A 21,218-nucleotide genomic window follows, 5' to 3' on the forward strand; every position below is an offset into this window, starting at 1 on the left:
TTTGTCGCGTTTTTTATATTCCCTTTTTTCTCGTTATTGTTGCAGTTTGTTCGTCGCCTCTTTTATATACTTTTTGTTGCCTTTTTAATCGCCTTTTTTTGGTCCCCTTTTTTCCGCTTTTGTAGCATTTTTTGGCCGTTTTTTAAAAGCTTAAGTTTACTTATTCGACCCTATCTATCTCAAGTCTAATCAGTTTTGGCCATTTTAACAAGCAACAATTTAAATTTTTTCACTACAACATTACCTGTCCTAGAATAGACTAGCAAAAAATCGCCTCGAAGCGAAAGAATATGAACAATTATGTCCCACGTTTCCGTGTATCTGTCCGTTGACGATTTTATTGCATTATTACAATCTCCGAAACTACTGGATTGATTGTTGTGAAATTTTATAGATATTTTAGAAACGTCGTGAAGACGTTAAAACCTCAATCAAAATTGAATTGATCTAATCATCTGAAAACTTTACTAGGTAAATCCCATCTAAAAGGTACAAAATATTATGTTCTTGTACTTATAACATATCAAAACATCCATGTCTTCGTATTCGCTGATGTAAATTTTATAATAATAATTTCTCTAAACAATAGGATGTTTTGTTCAGGGGCGAGAGAAGTTCTGACTGAATAACCATTTTTTTAATTTAATTTTATTACAGCAACGAGATAGTCATCCCGAGAAAAGGAATCCCGAGAAAGGGAATCCTGAGAAAGAGAATCTCTCACGAGAGAAAATAAATCACTAGAACAGGAAGCCCGAAAAAAGGAATTCTGAAAAAGAAAATCCCGAGGAAGAGAATCCGGAGAGAGAGACTCTGATGAGAGAGGCTCTGATTCGAGAGGGAATTACGAGAGAAGTGAATTCCCCGAATGGGAATCCTGAGAATGGGTATCCCGAGAGTGGGAATCCTGAGAGAGGGAGAGAAAATTCCGAGAAACAAAATTCCTAGCACGGGAATCCTGAAAATGGGGATACATAGAGAAAATCCCGAAAAAAGGAATCCCGAGAAAGGAGATTCCTGGAACGGAAACCCCGAAAAACGGAATCCCAAAAAAGGGAGTCCCGAAAAAGGACCTTCCGTGGCGAAGGAATCCCATGAAAGGGAATCCCGAGAAAAAGAATACTGAGAAAGAGAGACTCTGATGAGAGACGCAATCAGGAGGGAAAGTGAATCACGAGAATGAGGATCTCGAAAGAGGCAATCCCGAGAAAAATATTCCCCAGGAAGGAAATTCCTAAAACGGGAACACTGTAAAAGGAAATTACTAGAACGAGAACCCTGAAAAAGAGAATTCTGAGAAAGGAAAACCCTAGACAGAGAATCTCGAAAAAATGAATTCCGAGAAAGGAAATTCCTAGAACGGGAATCCTGAGACAGGCAGAATGCCGGGAAACGAAATTTCTACAAGGAGAGCCCCGAAAAAAGGAATCCCGAGAAAGGAAATTCCTAGAATGGGAATCCTGAGATAAAGAATCCTAAAAGGAAAGGAATTCTGAGAGCAACTCTCACAACAGAAAATAAATCACTAGAAAGGGGACCTCGGAAAAGGCAATCCTGAGAACAGTAATCTCGAGACATGAAGTTCGTAGAGGGAATCGCTAGAAAGAAAATTCCGAGAAAGAGAATCCTTTGAGAGAGAGAGAGACTTTGATTCGAGAGGAAATTACGAGAGAAATGGAATCCTGAGAGAGGGAATTCTTTGGCCGAAAATTCCCAGAAACGAAATTCCTAGAACGGGAACCCTGAAGAACGGAATCCGTACAAAAAGAATCCCGAAAAAAGGATCCCGAGAAGGGTTATTCCTGGAAAAGAAATCCCGAAAAACGGAATACCAAAAAAGGGAATCCCGAAAAAAGAAATATCGACAAAGGAAATCTCGTGAAGAGGGAATCGCAAGAAAAGGAATCCCAAGGAAGAGAATCCTGACACACAGAGAGATTCTGCTGAGAGAGGGAATCACGAGAGAAAGTAACTCACGGGAAAGCGATCCCGGAAAACGCAATCCTGAGGAAGGAAATTCCTAAAACGGGAACACTGAAGAAGGAAATTACTAGAACGAGAACCCAGAAAAAGAGAATTTTGCGAAAGGGAATCCCGAGGAAAGGAATCCAGAGAAAGGGCATTCCGAAAACGGGAATCCCGAAAGAATGGAATTATGAGAAAGGGAAAGCCTAAACAGAGAATCTCGAAGAACTGGATTCCGAGAAAGGAAATTCCTAAAACGGGAATTCTGCGAGAGGGAGAATGCCGAGAAACGAAATTTCTAGAAGGAGAGCCCTGAAAAACGGAATCGCGAGAAAGGTAATCCTCTTAATCCAGAAAGGGAATGCCGAGGAAAGCAATCCCGGGAAAGGGAATTCTGAGAAGATTTCCTAAAATGAATAGAATCGGGAGCGGCACTCTCATGAGAGAAAATAAATCACTAGAAAGGGAATCCCGAAAAAGACAATCCTGTGAACAGTAATCTCGAAACAGGAAGTTTCTAGTACGGGAAGCCCGAGGAAGGAAATCCAAAGGAAAAGAATCCTGAGAGAGAGACTCTAATGCAAGAGGAAATTACGAGAGAAATGGAATCCCGTGAATGCGAATCCCGAGAGAGGAATTCCCGAAAGGGAGAATTCCGAGAGAGAAAATTCCGAGAAACAAAATTCCTAGAACGGAAACCCTGAAAAAAGGAATCCGTTGGAAGAGAATCCCGTAAAAAGAAATCCCGAGAAAGGAGATTCCTGAAACGGGAACCCCGAAGAAAAACGGAATCCCAAGAAAGGGAATCCCGAAAAAAAGAATCTCGAAAAAGGAAATCCCATGAAGAGGGAATCCCGAGGTAGAGAATCCTGAGACAGAAGTAATCACTTGAGAAAGTAAAACACGAGAAAGGGGATCCCGGAAAAAGCAATCCCGAAAAAGGAAATTCCTAGAATGGGAACCCTGAAAAAGGAAACTATTACGACGGGAACTCAGAAAAAAAGAATTTTGTGAAAGAGAATTCCGAGAAAGGGAATCTAGAGAATGGGAATTTCGAAAAAGGGAATCCAGAGACAAAAAAATCCTAGAATGGGAATCCCGAAAAAAGAAATCCCAAGAAAGAGAATGGCGAGAAAGGAAATGCCAAGAAAGGGAATGCCGAGAACGTGAATCCCGAGAAAGAGAAACTCGAGAAAGGGATTCATGAGCGACGGAATCACGATAAAGGGAACCTCGAGACAGGAATTCACGGGCAAGGCAACCCGTAGGAAGGGAATCCCAAGAAAATAAATTCCAAGAAAGAGAATCCCCTGAAAAGGAATCCCCAGAAAAGGAATCCCAAGGAAAGAAAATCCCAAGCCGCAATCTAGAGAATGAAAATTCCGAGAAAAAGAATCTGGGCAAGGAGAAACTCGAGAAAATGAAGCTCGAGAGGAAGAAGCTCAAGACGAAGAACCCCGAGAAAAAGAATCTCGAGAAAGAGAATCCCGAGAAAGTCTATACCCTAAGCAGGAAAATTCGAGAAGAAAATCTCGTCAAAGCAAAGGAATATGAAAAATTAAGTCTCACGTTTCCGTCTATCTGTCTGTTTGCAATTTTATTAGACATTATAATCCCCGAAACAGCCAACCAGACTGATTGTTGCGAAATTTGATACGTATCTTAGGAAAATATCGTGTAGACGTTAAAACGCTAATCAAATAAATCTAATCGTCCCCAGCAATAACTTGGTGAAGTCATCTTAAAATTTTACTAGGTAAAATTTTGTGTGCCTTCACTTGTTGGTTATCAAAGCATCCATGTCTTTTATTAATTCGCAGGTGCAAATTTTCTAATTTATCTAAGCAAATGGATTTGTTTACTATGCTTCAAAGGCGAGAGAAACTCTGTCTTAATCAAAATGAAAAGATGTACAAGGTATTTTGTTAAAAAAATAAGAATGACTTCGTCCCGATTTTGCGGCTAAACTGGAAGTGAAAATGAAAATGTGTTCTACTAAGTACTGTAGTATAATTATTAAATATCAGCTAATGACAAAATATTCTGCCATTTTTGACTTTCGTACAATAAAATATAAATATGTTCATTTAAGAAAAAATTGGTTGTACAAAAGTTCTGTCGTATTCATTATGTTCGTTATGTATTTTTTTAAAAATGTAATAAGCTAAACAAAAAACCTTTTATAAAAATATGAAGCGAGTAAGCTTTATGCCGATAAATGTTGGACAAGGGGAGCGAAAAAGCACAGCGTAGGCATACCGATAACCAGACAAAATAAACAATAAACACTGCGAAAAAAATGTCCTTTGTTTTTTAAATTAGTCGATACGTTTCAGCACACAGATTACAAAGCTTTTGAATTTAACTGCCGTCTGCATTGTTACAAAATACGCTAACACAACAAACGTTTGATTTCATAATTTGTCATTACCAATACGTTACTATCACTAAATCATATTCAGCGACAAAAGACTGCAGTCAACTCCTCGTCTGCAACAAACAAATTCGCTACTGCTCGGTAAGCAAAAACAAAACGAGTTTACACTTATTAGATTGCTTTCTACCTAATGTATAATGTTATATAATTATTGTAGATTCATGACATTGCATTCTAAAATTTAGGCCCTTACGACAATCATGAGCATGACGCAATAACACTTCCTGCATATTTCATGCACTTGGTCTTCACATAGTAAACGTAATAACGCAAAAAATTGTAATACACTTTTTCTTTCAGATAAGTGTGTTTACGATCTCGTTTACTCGCGCTTGATACCTGCAATGTGTGGTCCTCAAATCCTGCTAGCCCCAAAGAGAAATTCCACAGGTGCAACTCACTTTTATACACCTTAATGGTCAAGTAATTGCACTATAATTACTACTTTTTGTGAGTTATGTCTCAACATGTGAAGACCGACCGGTCCCTGCCAAAATTAACGTCTAAATTACCTGGCAAATTGATTCCGGACATGAGAAGCTTATCTGGCAGATCCGTTATCCTTTTCGGCCTGGCGATTTCCACCTTTCGATTCGAAGATCCTGCAACAAAGCGACATTTAGAGTAATAGTTCGCTTCCTCGTTGATTTTTGCGGTGTTCAACTAGTTCCAACACTTTCTTTAAACCGATCATGATTTATCGTCTTATAATAATCGCATTCAATATAAAACTTTTACCGGCTATAATTCATCGGGGTCCTGGGGGTATATACTGTAGTTACATAAAATAAGAGCTCGTGTTGTTTACACAGGGTGACTCAATCAATTGGAAATTAAACAGCTGTGTTTTAAGTAGTGATTGACGTTTCACAAAGAGGGCTACGAACAGAAAATTATTATTTAATAAAGCGTACGTCTGAGTAATGGCTTGCATGATTCATTGTGACATTAATTGCTTTTGTAATTCGATTAAAGAGTTGCGGGATTTAATTTAAAAGAAATAAATGGGGCAAACGGAGTGGTGGTGGTTGGAGTGGTGCACCAGGTTTATGAAGGGTGCTCTAACAACAGAGTTGTTGTGGATTTAGAGCACGTATTAACACTAGCTGACGATGCTAGTTTGAGAGCAGTTGATCAAATTTGTAATTTAAAGCCAAGTAAGTTAATTTTCTTTTGGGGTGTGGGGGATAGAAAATCACTTATGTACAGCGAGACATCGATCCTTGTTGTGTAAACGATCTAGAATATTTTGTAAATTATAAATTTGACTACGATCCATTTTACGATATTATTTATTTCTTACATTGGTAGAAATTTTGAACTAGTTTTAACAGAATAGATCGCTTGAGATAGAACATCCTGTATATTATGTGTTTGTATCTCGACATCAACAGGAAATTATAACTGCCAAATTAAATTTTAGTATTCCTTTAGATTTCACAGCATGTTCCTTGTGTTAACAATAAAGAACCGTTTTAAAATTCTTGTAACATCTGGACTTCTTGGATAACTACTTCCTGTCTTTGAACATTTTTTAAATTCCATTGAACATGGACTCTGCATTTATAAAAGCACGTGCCATTAATATTTATCTGAAAAACATTCTAAAGATTTCATAAAATAATAGTGCATACATAGCTTAGTTCTGCTGGGGAAGTCGTTTTTTCAAGCAATTAGAAATGAATGTCATTCTATCAAGATAACTATACGTATTTCGGATTGTTTAAATTATTTTGAACAATTTATTTGAATATCTCCCACTGTTGTCTTTAACAATCTGTAAAATATTAAAATCCTAATTGTTTATAAAAACACTACAAAACAGCGTCACCATATAAGATGCAGACGGGAACGAGGGACCTACTTTCTCATAGTCTAGGAGCTATGAAACGCAGAGAAGACATGGAATTAGCAACTCATCATATGGAGCCTATCACAATATTTTCCTAGCTTACGCTTTGGAAAAAAAAATTGTGAAAGCTAAAATCGTGCTTAAGATACATGAAAAAGTAGATAGGATTAATGTCTGACTTCATAAAATGGAATGATACACAAATATTCAAAATTTTTGAGAAGTGTTGCTGCTTCCTTTTTGTAAGTTACGTTCAAAATAAAAAACTTCGTATAAAGAATAAACATCTACTGAGTTCTTTAATAAACACTTCTTTTTAGTTAAAATTGGCATATTTTTTTGAATTTATATTCGAAACAAATGTTAAAAAGACGGATTCTCGCATTTACGAAATAGATATTCTGACGTTATGAAGTATTACATAATTTAGGTAAAAATTTTTATACTCACAATGTAACCAAATTTAAGATACAATTTAATCAGACGTGAAAAATTAAAGTAGTTATAACAAAAATACCTATAGATTCTTGAAGTAAATTTAATGATATCAGAGAAAAAAATGTAATCATTCAAAAGTGGTGTTCAAATGTAGGTATATTAAACTCACTTGACATACACCTTGTAAAACTTTTATAACTTAATTCAGTTCACATATACCTAGTAAAACTTTACAGCTCTATTATGTCAACAATGTACAGTAATAATCCCTGCGGTTCGAGTCCATAAAGCTTACAATAGTCAGTTTGATTTATAAGGGTGCTTTGGCTTAAGCCGTTTAAGTAATAAAAGTTTTACAAGGTGTATGTCAAGTGAGTTTAGTATATATTTGATTTTTTTTTAAATATTGTCGTTTACTTTTTGTAATTTATCTTCAGAACCAAACTAAAAAAACGTACAAATTTTTAATGATTATAAACATTATTAAAATATACTTATAATTTATGAATCCGCCTAGAATGAGATGGAAAAAAACCCAGGAAAGAAAATTCCTAGAACGGGCATCTCGAAAGATGAAGCCCGAAAGAGAGAATCATTACAAAGTGATTCTCGAAAGAGGGAATTCCGAGAAAACGAATCCCGAAAAAGGGGATCCCAAGAATGAGAATCGTGAAAAAAATAATCCCGCGAGAAGAAATTCTTAGATTTGGAACTCTGAAAAAGGAAATTCCAAGAAAGAGAATTTCCAGAACGAGAAACTCGAAGAAGGGAATCCCGAGAAAAGCAATTCCGATAAAAAATTCCTAAAACGGGAACCCCGAAAAAGGGAATCCGAAGAGAGGGAATCGATAGAAAAGGATTCCGGAGAAAGGGAATCCAGAAAAGGGGAATTTCGAAAAAGGAATTCTCGAAAAAAAGAATCCGAACAGAGGGAATCCACAGACAAGGATTCCCGAGAGAATGAATCCAAAAAAGGGAATCCCCAGAAAAGGAATTCTGAGCAAAAGGAATCTCAAGAAAGGAAATTGCGAGAAAAAGGATCCCGAGAAAAGGAATTCTTAGGACGAGAACCCCTAAAAAAGAAATTCTGAAAAAGAAAATTTCCAGAACGGGAACCCCGAAAATCAATACAAAAGGAATCCGAAGAGAGAGAATCAATAGAAAAAGATTCTCGACAGAGGGAATCCAAAAAAAAAGAATTCCGAGCAAAAGGAATCCCGAGAAAGGAAATTGTGAGAAAGGGAATCAACGGAAAAGTCAATCCCGACAAAAAGAATTTCGAGAAAGGAAATTCCTATAACGATAACCCCGAAAAAGGGAATTCGGAGAAAGGGAATCAGAAAAGGTTTCAGAGAAAAGGAATTCCGATAAAGGAAATTCCTAGAACGGGAGCCCTCAAAGAGGGAATCCCGAGAAAAAATTCTGACAAAGAGAGAATCCCGAGAGAGAAGTGAATCCCGATAAAATTTGTCTCAAGAAGGATAATAAATCGGAGAAGAAAATCACGAAAACGGTAATCATGAAAAAAGAAGTCAAGAAATGAAAGCCTGGAACGAGAAACCAAGAAGAATCAGGGGAGAATCCTGAAAAAAGGAATCCAAGACGGGAAACCTGGAAAGGAGAGTCAGAGAAGCTGAATAATCCTGAAAGTGAAATCCAAGAAGGGGAATCCAGCGAAGGAAATCCAGCAAAGAGAATCAGAGAAGAAGCATCCAAAAAATCCTAGAAGGACAGTCCCAGAATAAGAACCAAAAAAACGAGAATCCAAAATACAGAATTTGAGAAAGAAAACGTCGAGAAGGAGAATCCCGAGAAAATCCGAGAAAGGGGAGGCGAGAAGGAGTAACCGGAAAAGTGAACCTGAGAAGAAAACGTCCGAGAAGGGGAGTCTAGAGAAAGAGAATCTAGAGAAGGGGAATCCCGAGAAAGTCTATCTCAAGAAGAATAATCCGAGAAGAATTCAAGAAAAAAAGTCGTGAAAATGGGTCGTAAAATAAGGAATTCAAGAAAGGGAATTGTGAAAAGGCAGCCAAGAAGGGGAATCTGAAAAGGAGAATGCGAGAACGAAAATCTTGGAACGAGAAACCGAGAAGGAGAACCGGGGGAGAAACCCGAGAAGAATCTGAGGAAGCGCAATTCTAGGAGTGGAATCGGACAAGGGGAATCCAACAAGAAGAATCCGACAAGGGTACACCGACAAGAGAAATCCGATAAAGAGAATCAGAGAAGAACCATCCGAGAAGAAGAGCCAAAAAATGAAAATCCAAGACATAGCACTGGAAAAAGAGAATTCTGAGAAAGAGCATTTCCGGAAGGAGAATTCCGAGGAAGGGAATCTCCGGAAAGGTAATTCAAAAAGGAATGTCTGAGGAGGAAGAACATACGAGAAAGGGTAGTCGAGGAGGAACCGGAATGGTGAACCTGAGAAGATGCCGGAGAAGTAAAATCCAGAGAAAGAGAACCCGAGAAAGTCTATCCCAAGGAGGAATCGTGAAAAAAAGGAATTCAATAAAGGAAATCGGCAGGAGGCAGCCAGCAAGAATCCTGAGGAGAATCCCGAAAAGATAAGTCTAGAGAAGAGGAATCCCGAGAAGATCAGTCAAAAGAGGAGAATCTAAGATACAGAATGCCGAGGAGAGCCAAAATAAAGAATTCGCGAAAAAGAATTCAAGAAACAGAGTAGAAAAGGAGAATTTGAGAAAGAGAGTCGAGAACGAAAATTCGATAAGGAAAGTCGAAAAGGGGAAACCGGAACGGTGGACCTGACAAGGGGAAACCGGAATGGTCGAATCTGAGAAAAAAAATTTCGAAATGGTCCAGGAAAGCGAAACAGACAATGGAAATTCGAAAAAGAAAAGGAGAGGGAAAATCGGAGGATAATTTAAGAACGAGAAACATCAAATGAGTTGGGGTGATTATCACAAAAGAATTAAATACAAGCGTTAGAGACAGTGATTTTGCAGAAATTTCTAGAAGTACTCCCTTTTGTCAATGAAAATGAGTCAAATACTCAACCCAAACATTTCAAAAGAAAAATCGGAATTGTTGGTCTTCAGATTAAAAGAAAAAAAGCGTAGTGCTAATTAACACGAAGGTTCGATGTCCACATGGGTCTTTTTTTTTCTTACACTGTGAATGGTATTTTCTATATTTTTTTAACTTGCAGGACATAATATAAATCAAATTTCGAAAAATCAAATGTTATATCTTTACGAAGAAGCTGGACATGCTCGACTTACTTACATCAACTTTTTGCCTAAACAAAAGTTAAGAAACAAATCTTGGTTTGAAAGAAGGACATTACAAGCAATGTGAAGTGTAAGAACAAAGACATTATATATTTTTTTCGACTTTAAAGAAATTTAAAATGTTCTCTATTGGGAATAAAGTAGTATGCTAAAATTTTGATTTCAAGGTAAGTAAAAAATTAAAAAACAAATGACATCTTTAAATTATACATAAGATAATTAAGTTGAAGTTAAAACTGACATATAAAAAATTGAAGTAACTAAACACGTAAAGGTTTTGGAAATAATTTCAGAGGCTTCCACGGTCGGAATCAATACATGATCGTTTTCTGGGTTGAAACCGTGTTAATTGAGTTTTTGGGCTCAACGTTATTAACGTTATCTTATCCTTAACCCTCCCCTGAAGAAAGTGTACGAAACGTTGAGCCCAAAAACTCAATTAAGACGGTTCCAACCCGGAAAACGATCATGTATACCTTTACCCACATTTTTCTCTCTATAAACAAAATTGTGTTTTATCAGGTTTTGTTTTGAATGATTTTTTTTACTTTTAATTTTTCCATTACTGATGTAATAACATTTTTCCGTTATTTTTGTTTTTTCTTGCTGAACATATTTTTTTTTTTATTTTCCGTGTCGCATAGTAATGATTTGGTTAAAAAAAATTTAGAATTCAATGACAAACGCAAAAAAAAGTTTCAACTTTTGTTTAATTACGAGCAAAAAATAAGAAACGCTCTTTACATAATACATATCCAAAATATTGATCAAAACCATCTGTGAATGTACGTATATAAGTCTTTATTTCTTCGGACAAATATTTAAACTTTTTATACGAAAAATTTGCATAAATATTAAGAAGAACTGTCCTTTTAGTTACATCACGCATTTTTAAAAAGTTGCACAGAAAATTATAATTAACAGAACTTCAGCACACGGAAAAAATTAACACAATAATTTACAACAAAACTTTTGAGTCAAAATTGATTGTCCCATTGTTGCTAATAGTACCTCTGGTACTACTGTAGACCAACAAAAAATCATAAAACTTGAACCGGCCCTACTTAAATTACAATGCAGACTTCGACCGACCAAACCAAAGCGGGAATAATTTAGCCGACCCACCCTCCATTTCCCCACAAAAGTCACAACTTCCAAACAATCGCCGCCAAACCCAATGGACGGAAATCGTCGAGCAGTTCCCACGTTGGGTGCAGCCGTCGCCATTACGCGATGTTTTCTTAGGATTTCGATTGAATAAATGTTTGATTTTGCTCGCAAACGTTCGGCATTCACTTATTGTCATCTCCATCGGGGGCTTAATAGTAAAATACCAAATCGATAATAGATATCTATCGGGTGTTCCATCGCATGAATAATTCATTTGTGTTGCGCAAAGATCACGTCGACATAAATCTTAGCACTGCAACCTCATGGAATTATGCCTGTTGTAGAATATTGTTGTTAAAGCCTGCACATGCACATAAATCATTTTAATTGAACTTTTACGGAGGTTTTTAATTAAATTAAGTCGTACGCGGGTCTCCGGGCTAAAGATTAACAGATGCGACACGATAACTCCGTATTTGGACGGATACAGTTATGGCCGAGATTCACAACAGATCTATGGTACGATGATTTATTACTGATAGTGGATCGCAGTGGCGAAATAATGTGACACAGTTAAGCGGGAATCTGGCGATGAAATGCTGAATTATGGGCGAAAATCGACGGAAGGTCGGCTGGAAATCCACCACACTGCGACATTCTGATAAAAATTATCAGTACTTTTTCTATATAATTGAACTCCATCTGTTCGGTAAACGGAGTATATATTTACGAATCTAGAGGGCACCAACCTTCAGGTGTGCTGAAGGAGAAGAAAGTCGTCGAAACCCCTCTACAGAATGCAAGCAGAGGGAAAAATTCGACCAAAGATCGCCAAGGATCACAGCTTTAGCCACATTGCGATGGTCTGAAGCGATTTTTGCTCACCTCTCCTGTGAAAGCCTTTGAATGCGCCACAACAAGCTAAAATTTTGCAACCAGGCAATATTTCACGCATTGATATCTCCAGTAATAAACTTCTTCCACCGGTACTCGACTAATAAACAGATAAACAACCGGCTAATTGCACAATTGCATGTTTTCACATCTACATTCTTTCCTATCCGCGTTATTATATTTGTGGGATTAATCAACGCCATCCGGAGCTTCGCGTGCGAATGCACCTGTCAAATATTAAATACGACAGTATAAGTGAAGGTGTTAAGTGTAAGGTACTCATCTCGAAACTGAAATTCTATACACTCACCGATAATTTACGTCGGATGACAGAAAAAATCCGCGGTGAACGTACAGAGAATGCTGAAAATAGCGAGTAATTGCGGGTTCAGTCGGAGGTCGGCTGTCATTTCTGCTTTCAGAAGTGTGCTTCGTAAAACTGGAGTGGCAGGAAGCGGTGTCGATGCGCGATGTGACTATGTGTCGATGTGGTTCGCTTTTGAGTTCAACGAGACTATAAAAGTTCGCAATGGAACGAGATTTTAGATTCGGATCTGGCTTGCTGGAAGGCTTCGTAAAAAAGCTAATGCTCTATTGAATGGGTTTAATAAAGCTCCTTGTGGCGGATTGGGTGAGGAGGAATTGCAATTGTGTGGAGGATAATTTCAGTGTTGCAGAGAGAGTGTAAAGATGATCGATTTTTGGACAAGACATTTGGTGAAAATCGTTTTTCGCAACAATAGAAAAAAAACTGGATGAAACTTACCAAAGAATTTAGCGTTTTTCTCACAAGTGGTCTCCTCGAAAATAAACTCAGTTAAAACTGGCACCACACAATTATCGCAATGAAACGAGTGAAAGAAATCAAATTACAAAATTACTGTTACCTTTTCATCTAATTTTACGTTTTAATCTTGTTTGTGAGGATCGCAGACCTTACAGAATATTAATTTGTTCTTTGTTTTTGTATGTACACACATACATAATGTAGCAGACTTAAAACATTTTAAAAAGTAATATTATCTCAACAGTGAGGTGAATTTTAGCCGAAGAATTATTTTGGTAAATATAATCCAGAATTTCATCTAAATTTCAAAGCGCCACGCGTCATCTGTTACAGATTGACGAGGGTCTTTGGCAGGGAAGTTGTTCGAGCATTGTTGTCTAAATGAACAATAACATTTCACTGATCTTTTGTAAGTAAGAGATAAAATAAAACTTGAGTTTTGAACAAAATACAATTTGGGCATTTAAATGTAAACCAAAATTTGAGTTTCAACAGCATTATTAGGAAAAAAATTAATAATTTAAAAATTAATAATATTTTGGAAAACCTTGGAACCAGCACACTGATTTTCTTAATCGTGCTCTTTTTGGTGATATTTGTTTATTTTGTCTTTTTATGACGTCATTAATGCGTTTTTTTTAATGAAGTACCTAATGTATGTTTATTAGATTTTTGAATGCCACTTTTAACACTACGTTATCTAGAAAACAATTGAAAATACGATTATCATAGGTAGAGATATGGAAAAGTCAATGTATAATATAAAATCAACAAAAAAATTTGTTACGTCAAAGCTCAAATTCAGCAAATAAAATTGAGAAAAAAACTAATTTGTTAGAACATTTTTATACAATTTTCGAAATATTTATTTAAAAAATTGGGTCCATCTGACGATGATGAGATGGTACAGCGCTAAGCAAAATTTGTCTAATCATCCCCACCAACAGTTAAATGACGTAAAATCAATTTTTTAATAATAATTTTTCTTTATACGTTATAAAACAATATACTCCTCTATTTGTGGTTTATCAATCAGCCTTGATTTTAATCACAATTACTTTACAAAAATGTGTGTGTAATATTTCGCCACGAGTGTGATACTTTTTTTTTAACACATTGAATTGTATAGTTCAAAAGCTGATCGTTCAACGTCATCTAGGGGATGATTTTTGTTCATTCATTATTTTAAAATTATGTACTAATATGAACTATGTTTCCTTATTACTATCCGAGCGTAAGCTTAGTAAATATTGCAATAGGGTCTATGTGACAAACGGTGTATTTCATAATTTCTCGACGTTTAATGATCTCTAGAGAATGGAAAAAATAGGTCTCCCGTTTCCGTCTGTCTGTGTTTGTGTCGACTTTTTTATTATTTAGACTTACTTTTGCTGTTGAAAAAATTCGCAATTTATTGGCACAATTGCCTAAAAATCCACAAAAAATTCTATGATATAGATTTCGACATCTATGATAATGTCCCAGAGCAACATTTTCCACATAATCGATTTCAAAATAACATTTTTAAATTAAGTACCTATCCTAAATATGGCCACATTTCATTTTGGTGATTCTACAAAAGCAATGAAATGAATCCGAAAATAAGTTTAGCAAGACGAAATCAACAAAAAAATCTCGTTAGGTAATCGAAAAAGGTAAAAAATTTCGTAATGGGGGTAATTCAACAATTTTTGAAAGCGCCCAAAAAAGGTGAAAATTGTGATCATTTTTTGAGTACTTTCGAAAATTAAGTATCTAGAAAAATCTTTTGTTGGCTTATTCGATTTCCAGAATTTATTTTCGGCTTCATTTATTTTAAAATTCCGGTTGTGGAGGTGGTGATATTTCGAGCCCCTCGTTGAGGTTGGACAAGCAATGTATTGTTATAAATTGTATCAACCTCAGTGTCCCGATGAAGGGTAAAAGAAATTGCGGCTCTCTACGTGATCCGCTCGTCATAGAACGAATTACGTCAATCGACGTAATCACAGCAATAACCGTAAGTGCAATTCGTAAGCCTTCCTAAGCCCCCTTAATCCTCTTAATCATCGCGTTTCGGGTGGAGCGGAATTGCGGCTATTTGTATGATCCGCTCGACGTAGAAGGCACTGCGTCACTCGGCGTAATCGCGGGAGTGACCATAAGCGTATGTAAATCTTAAGGCCAGTCGGTACTTTTTCTGAGTGGGATTTTCGGTCTATTTTCAGAATGTAATATCTCCGTTATTAACAGCCCTACGGTTTTGAAATTCTAAATATATGTTGTCTATAACTTTTTTTACATAACGTAAGGTCAATTTTGTGATCATATTTTTCTTTTAATTTTAGCGAAATTTTTGCATAACGTATTTTTAAAAATCAATATGTATTTCAATTATTAAAGGAAATTTCAGAACACAGTTTTCAACGCTGTTTTCAGCTTACAAAACTCCAAAAATCATACTAGATATAAGGTAGATTTGTTTTGTTAGAAACGATACACAGTACAGTAAAAAAGCTTGTGTCATAGAAGTTGCTAACTTTTATTTTTTGCAAGCTGAAAACAGTGGTGACAACCCCTTTCCAAAATTTCCATAAATAACTGACATATTGATTTTTTAAAATACGCGATGTAAAAATAAGAGCCAAACATAGCGACTCCTCTTAAACCCCTTAATCCTCTCGTCTCGGGTAGAGTTGAATTGCGGCTAGCTGAGCAATTCGCTCGTCATAGAAGGAATTGCGTCCCTTGGGATAACCGGGGGAGGCAGCGAGGATTATGTAAGGTCTGCCAAGCACAATCTTAGGTCGAGAAGGGGGTTGGAGTGTTTTATTAGATTTTCGAACTTATTTTTTAAACGTGAAGGCGAATGTTTTTAAACGTTTTGAATACGACTAGGTATAACTTCGTAATTGCAAGATAATGACGAATTGACATTGTCGTTTCGGATGACAGAATGTAAAAAAAAATCGTCTTATGTTATTACTATTAGACGGAACTTCCTTTGGCCCTGAAGTACAATCAAACCAAGTCAATGTTTCAGAAAAAAAGCTGTACGGCCGATTGATAACGTTCTACTTTTGTTAGTATCAAAGCTTGTTATTAAATATACAATCTGAAAAAATCAACCCGGATTCATGGAGGAACACGTTATTTTATAAAATTTAAACAACATTTGCCACACAAAATTTTGAGGTGACGCCATTAAGTTGTTGGTGGGAATGATAAGACAAATTTCCTAACAGATCTTCATATAAAATTTTACACTAATCGGTCCGGTACGACAGACGACAGATAGACAAAATCGGGAGACCTACTTTTTCATACTGTAGGGGTCATGAAACGTTGCGAAAACATGAAAATTGCGATTCACCGGATGGGCGAATTACAATACTTTCTTAGCTTACGTTCGGGAAATTAACAATACCGACTCGATTTCGTTGTCCAGCACGTGACCATCTAAGTAATTAAGATTTTTCTCTCAAAAAATGTTTCAAATTGTACGCTTTTTAAAATTTTAGCACACTTTCACTAGCTGAAGCAAACCAAATGGACCTGACTTGAAAAACAGGTTTAACAATTTTTCTAAGAACCTATATCCAAAAACTGCTGAAAATCTTAACCTTAACGTTTTAAAACTATGAAACATAATCAAAATTGAAAAAATATCTTCGACACTAGACAACACATGCAATCATATTGCCAACTTGACAAATTTAAGGCCTTTTTATCCTTTATGGAAGATTATCCTCCCAGAAAACCGTGAAATTTATATTCAGTTTCAAATTTTTTTTAAAGTGAAGCACAAGGTGAACAAAATAAGTCTAATTTAAATCTTTCTATTTAGTTTTTTATGCATTTTTATAAAAGTATTCTGCACTCCTCGTCATATTTTAATTTTATTAAACCATATTATTTTACTTTTGCAAAACGGAACGACAGAGGTTGTTTTAACGTTGTAAATTAGCACTGTACTTCATTATGACCTGAAAAAAGCCCTTAAATGACCGATTTTTAAAATGCCACTTTACAACATTTTTCTACTATTCTCGATGACAAACTTTCTTCTCTATAACGAAATATTGACTCATTTCTTCGGTAGACACTTCCCAACGACCCTCCAACACAAATATCCGCATCATCTCCTCGCTCTCGACAAACCCACAACATCAAAGCCAATATTTGCGTTCGATTTTGAGCATTCCTGCAAGACTTCGCCTCCTACTTTCGATTTCACTCCGTCGAAAAAACGGCGTTCTGCCTCAAACCTCGTGCACAACCATCGAAAGCTCTTCCACTATCAGCGCGAGTAATTTGTGCTTTCTCGCGCCATAATTCTTCGCGCTAACGGACTCCACTTTGACGTATTCAGATTAATCTCGGCGGGTTTATCGGAGGAGAGAGAACGGCCGTTTAGAATAATTTTCCTGTCATGAAGTGCAATTACGTTCGACGATATAATTAAAGATTTTCTCGCAGCGTGTGGGACGTCCCGGAGTACGGAATTTACGGTTTCACTTGTGCCGTAATGTTTATGTATGATTGTTGTTGCATGCGAGTGTTGCAGTCGCTCTTTTCGTGCAATTAACTTAACAAATCAAACCTACGTGAGCGCCTTTCGACTCGATCGGGTTAATAAAATCGCTGTTTATTGAATATTGAATGCATAAATATGACGCCGGATAACGGGATCCGTTGTGGATGGCGATCATTGATCAAAAACAGCAGTGGGAGCACTCGGAACGGTATGTGGCTTCTTTCGGATGTAAACGGAAGATTAATGGAAAAGGGAAGATTGACTTACATGGCGCGATATAATTATGTTGTCGCTTTGGTTTCACATTTGCTCCTAGTTCTACTAGGATAGGGATTGAAATATTGTTGCGTAAGTCGCTAAAAGGCAAGACGGAACGGTTTATGTATAATAAGAACAAGAATTGAAAAACAACCAGAGGGGTCACGCAAGGAAGCATTCTAAGCCCACTACTATTTGATGATAATAATAAGAGACGAAATATTGAAAAAAGTAAATGAAAGTAAAAAAGGAATCCATCTAGGACACACAAATCTACAACAGGGCCCTATTAAATGAGTTCACATACGCCTATTCCCAAACAAAAGAGAGTTCCAGCGGAAAATCGAAAGATGGAAAGATGTGCTATGAAACAAAATTTAAAGAAAACCGCAATCGTAGTTATAACACACAAAACCGAAAAATAGGAATAAACATCCAAAAATAAAACATACAAGGAATAAATCATCTAAAACATGTGTTGTCAAGGGGCCGTGAAAAATAGATGAAGAAATAAATAGCTATATATGTAAAAAGTGTCAAACCTATATAAAATGCTATACACAATGTTTTTCGATAAAAGGGAAAAACAAAAAATACAGAAGTAAAAATACAGACAGCAAAAAAAACAAGTTCGAAGCATCTAAAATGAAAATTTTAGAGAAAATACAAAGTGTCGCTAAAATTGATACAATAATGACGAAGGTCAATAGACACAGATTAAAAGGGAAAAGTGAAATAGAAAAGACAGAACCACAACAGAAGATCAAGAAAACATTGGAACAAAGGACTAGTCGAAATACCTACTAAAGAAAAAAGGAGTCTTCATTTGTATTAACATGGCTTTGAATTTTTTTGTTTTAGTCCATGTTTGCCTTAAAGTTAGTCTTAATACGTTTTTCTATTATTTGTATTTTTATTTCTTTCGTTTTTTCTTTTTTCAAAGGAATATTTTTCTCATGTTGTGATACATTTTTCCTGTTTTCTTTATTCTTTCATTTATTTCTTGATCAGCTTTTTTTTTTCTTTTGTTATTGAAATTGTCTCTTATTTCTATTTGGATGCATAGGTTTTACCTCGATCCTTATTTTTGTATTAATAATAATAATAATAATAATAATGTTTCCGTTGCTTTGTATTATTGGTCCCAAATATTTGCAACTATCTGAGTTTTATGATATACATTTTCTTCTTCTCTAAGATTATCATAATTCTGGTTTTTCGAAGTTTATTTTCGTATATATTTTAAATATCGTCATGTCCAAGATTTCTAAATTACATTCCATCAGCAGTATTTTTGTCGATTTTTATTAAATCTGAACCATATTTCAACATTTTTTGATGATTCTGAGCGACGAAACACACTTAGAGCATGCAGAATCGTCTCAGATTAGGAAAAGGAGACGTTTGGGTCAATTTTATGCATTCTGGCGTTCGTAGATACAAGAAAATTGTTAAAATTCTTCAGAAACGTCACTTTTGAAGTGTTTTCTTGTAGTTTTAAGCCACTCAGAAACCCTACGGGCTCGGAAAGAGTAACGAAACCATCAAATTTTAGCTAGAAACAGTATTTTTGTCGATTTTTATTAAATCTGAGCTATATTTCAACATTTTTTGATGATTCTGAGCGACGAAACCCACTTAGAGCATGCTGAATCGTCTCAGATTAGGAAAAGGAGACGTTTGGGTCAATTTTATGCATTCTGGCGTTCGTAGATACAAGAAAATTGTTAAAATTCTTCAGAAACGTCACTTTTGAAGTGTTTTCTTGTAGTTTTAAGCAAATCAGGAACCCTACGGGCTCGGAAAGAGCAACGAAACCATCAAATTTTAGTTAGAAACAGTATTTTTTGGCTTCCTTTATTGCTTCATTCAATACTGTTGATTACACTAGTTTACAAATTTAAACTTTTTTTCGTATCCAAAAATAAAAAAAATATTTTTTACTTCTAAATTACTTACTAATAACAAATCCAAAAACGGATTATCCTTACCACGTCAGGTTTTTTCATAAATCAAAAATAATGAACTTTGCTCTTACCTTCACGTTAGTGTCAAACTGATTCATGTTAATACACCATTGTCACATAAAAAATGTCTTCGAGATCGTGCAAAGTAAGTGCAAATCAGTTTTGTTACGTCTATGGTAAAATTATAGTACCTAAAGCAAGACCTGTTCAAATATGCTTAGAAAGAAGGTATCAAGGATTTTGGGACGAAAATGTGTTACTGTTGGTCTATTATAAGGGAAACTGTCAGTACTGTCAATAAAAGAAAAGCTACTGTTTATAATTTTTAATTTTCAGTAATAATGTTTATAATATATACTGGGTGTTGCTTTTATTTGATACAACCCCTGTAACTTCTTTATTCTTAAAGATAAACCTGTATTTCTTTGAACAAATTTGTATCATTTTAAAAGATCTTTGTGAAGCCAACCTCATATTTTTATTATCACTTTCCGTAGAAAAATCAAAAGCAACTAATTATTCTAAAATCAATACTTGAAAAATTTTAAATAAAACATTGATGACAATCTAGTAGCTTGAAAAATTGACACTCATGTTATTTATTTACGTAAATGATCTTTTAAAATGATACAAATTTGCTCAAAGAACTATATGTTCATATATATTTAAAAATAAAAACGTTACAAGAGTTGTATAAAAGAAAAGAAATACGGGGTATGTTTATATAAATATCTCAAAAACCTGACATGATAGATTTTTTCTGCTTTCAGATTTGAATTTCCCGAGCCCAAATCCTTTAGATTCAGCTATTTTTGTCTTTGGATATAAAACCTTGTAAACTAGTGTTATAGGAGTAGACTCATCACGCATCCCTGTTTCACTCCCATATTTGTTTTAAATTGTTTTGATTCTTACTATGTTTTCTTGTACATTCTTTTTATTGTCCTTTTATCCATTTGTATTTTTTCTAAGGTTTTCCATATATCTCCTTGTTCTTGTTAATAAATTTTTCGCTGGCTTGCTCGATCACAAATATTAGGTCTTGTGTGCCTCTTCCCCCCCTAAACCCACATTATTGAGTGTCTTTTATAATTTGTTTACAAAGGATATCTAAAGTTCTGGATGATTTGCCCTAAGTTGTCATTCTCAATCAAAATAAAAAAAAATCTTCCATAGCGCTTAAAATTAACTTTAAATGTTGATCCATTCTTACATATACCATTAATTCTTGTGACCACGTGTGGACCAAAATCAACCTATTTTGATTTCTACTAAATTTAATAAGTTCGAAAATATTTTAAAGTTGAAAATTTGAAAAATTGCTAATTAAAAAATTGTAAAATAGAAACATTGTGAAAAATATCAAAAATAAGAAAAACTGAAGCCCCTCTCTTGTCCTCTTTTTAACATGTCGGTAACATTAGTACTGAATTCCAAGCTTTTGGTATCTTCGCCTTGTATTTTATGTTAGCCGCATTATATTTTCTTTCTTTTAGCTGCTTAATTGTTTGGAAAAACATTTGACCAATTTCAAAATTTTGAAATCGCATTTCATTTTGTAAATACAGTACCTACAACCTCTATAATCCGAATTCACGATTATCCGAACATCCAGTAATCCGAACAGAGGCTATTTGAAGTCGATGCTTCTTTAATCCGAACAAAAACTCTGCAATCCGAACTGAACTTGGAAACACGCACCTACTTGCAAAAATGACGCAAGATCTTTCTACATATGTTGTATGG

The 21,218-nt window shown here is 35.4% G+C and overlaps 1 protein-coding gene across 5 annotated transcripts in view; it reads right to left on the reverse strand.

The window, feature by feature from the left end:
- Nucleotides 1-21,218, reverse strand: part of LOC135127835 (puratrophin-1-like) — a 529,067-nt gene that overhangs the window by 69,341 nt on the left and 438,508 nt on the right. For all 5 annotated transcript variants that reach the window (XM_064054474.1, XM_064054478.1, XM_064054476.1 and 2 more), the window contains exon 5: nt 4,915-5,004. In XM_064054474.1, coding sequence (XP_063910544.1) covers nt 4,915-5,004 — 90 coding nt within the window. The remainder of the gene's footprint in view (nt 1-4,914; nt 5,005-21,218) is intronic.

This window comes from Zophobas morio, unplaced genomic scaffold (genome assembly GCF_036711695.1).
Source record: "Zophobas morio isolate AGI-343-1 ecotype UQ-CSIRO unplaced genomic scaffold, CSIRO_AGI_Zmor_V1 ptg000012l, whole genome shotgun sequence".
NCBI classification, from domain to species: Eukaryota; Metazoa; Arthropoda; class Insecta; order Coleoptera; family Tenebrionidae; genus Zophobas; species Zophobas morio.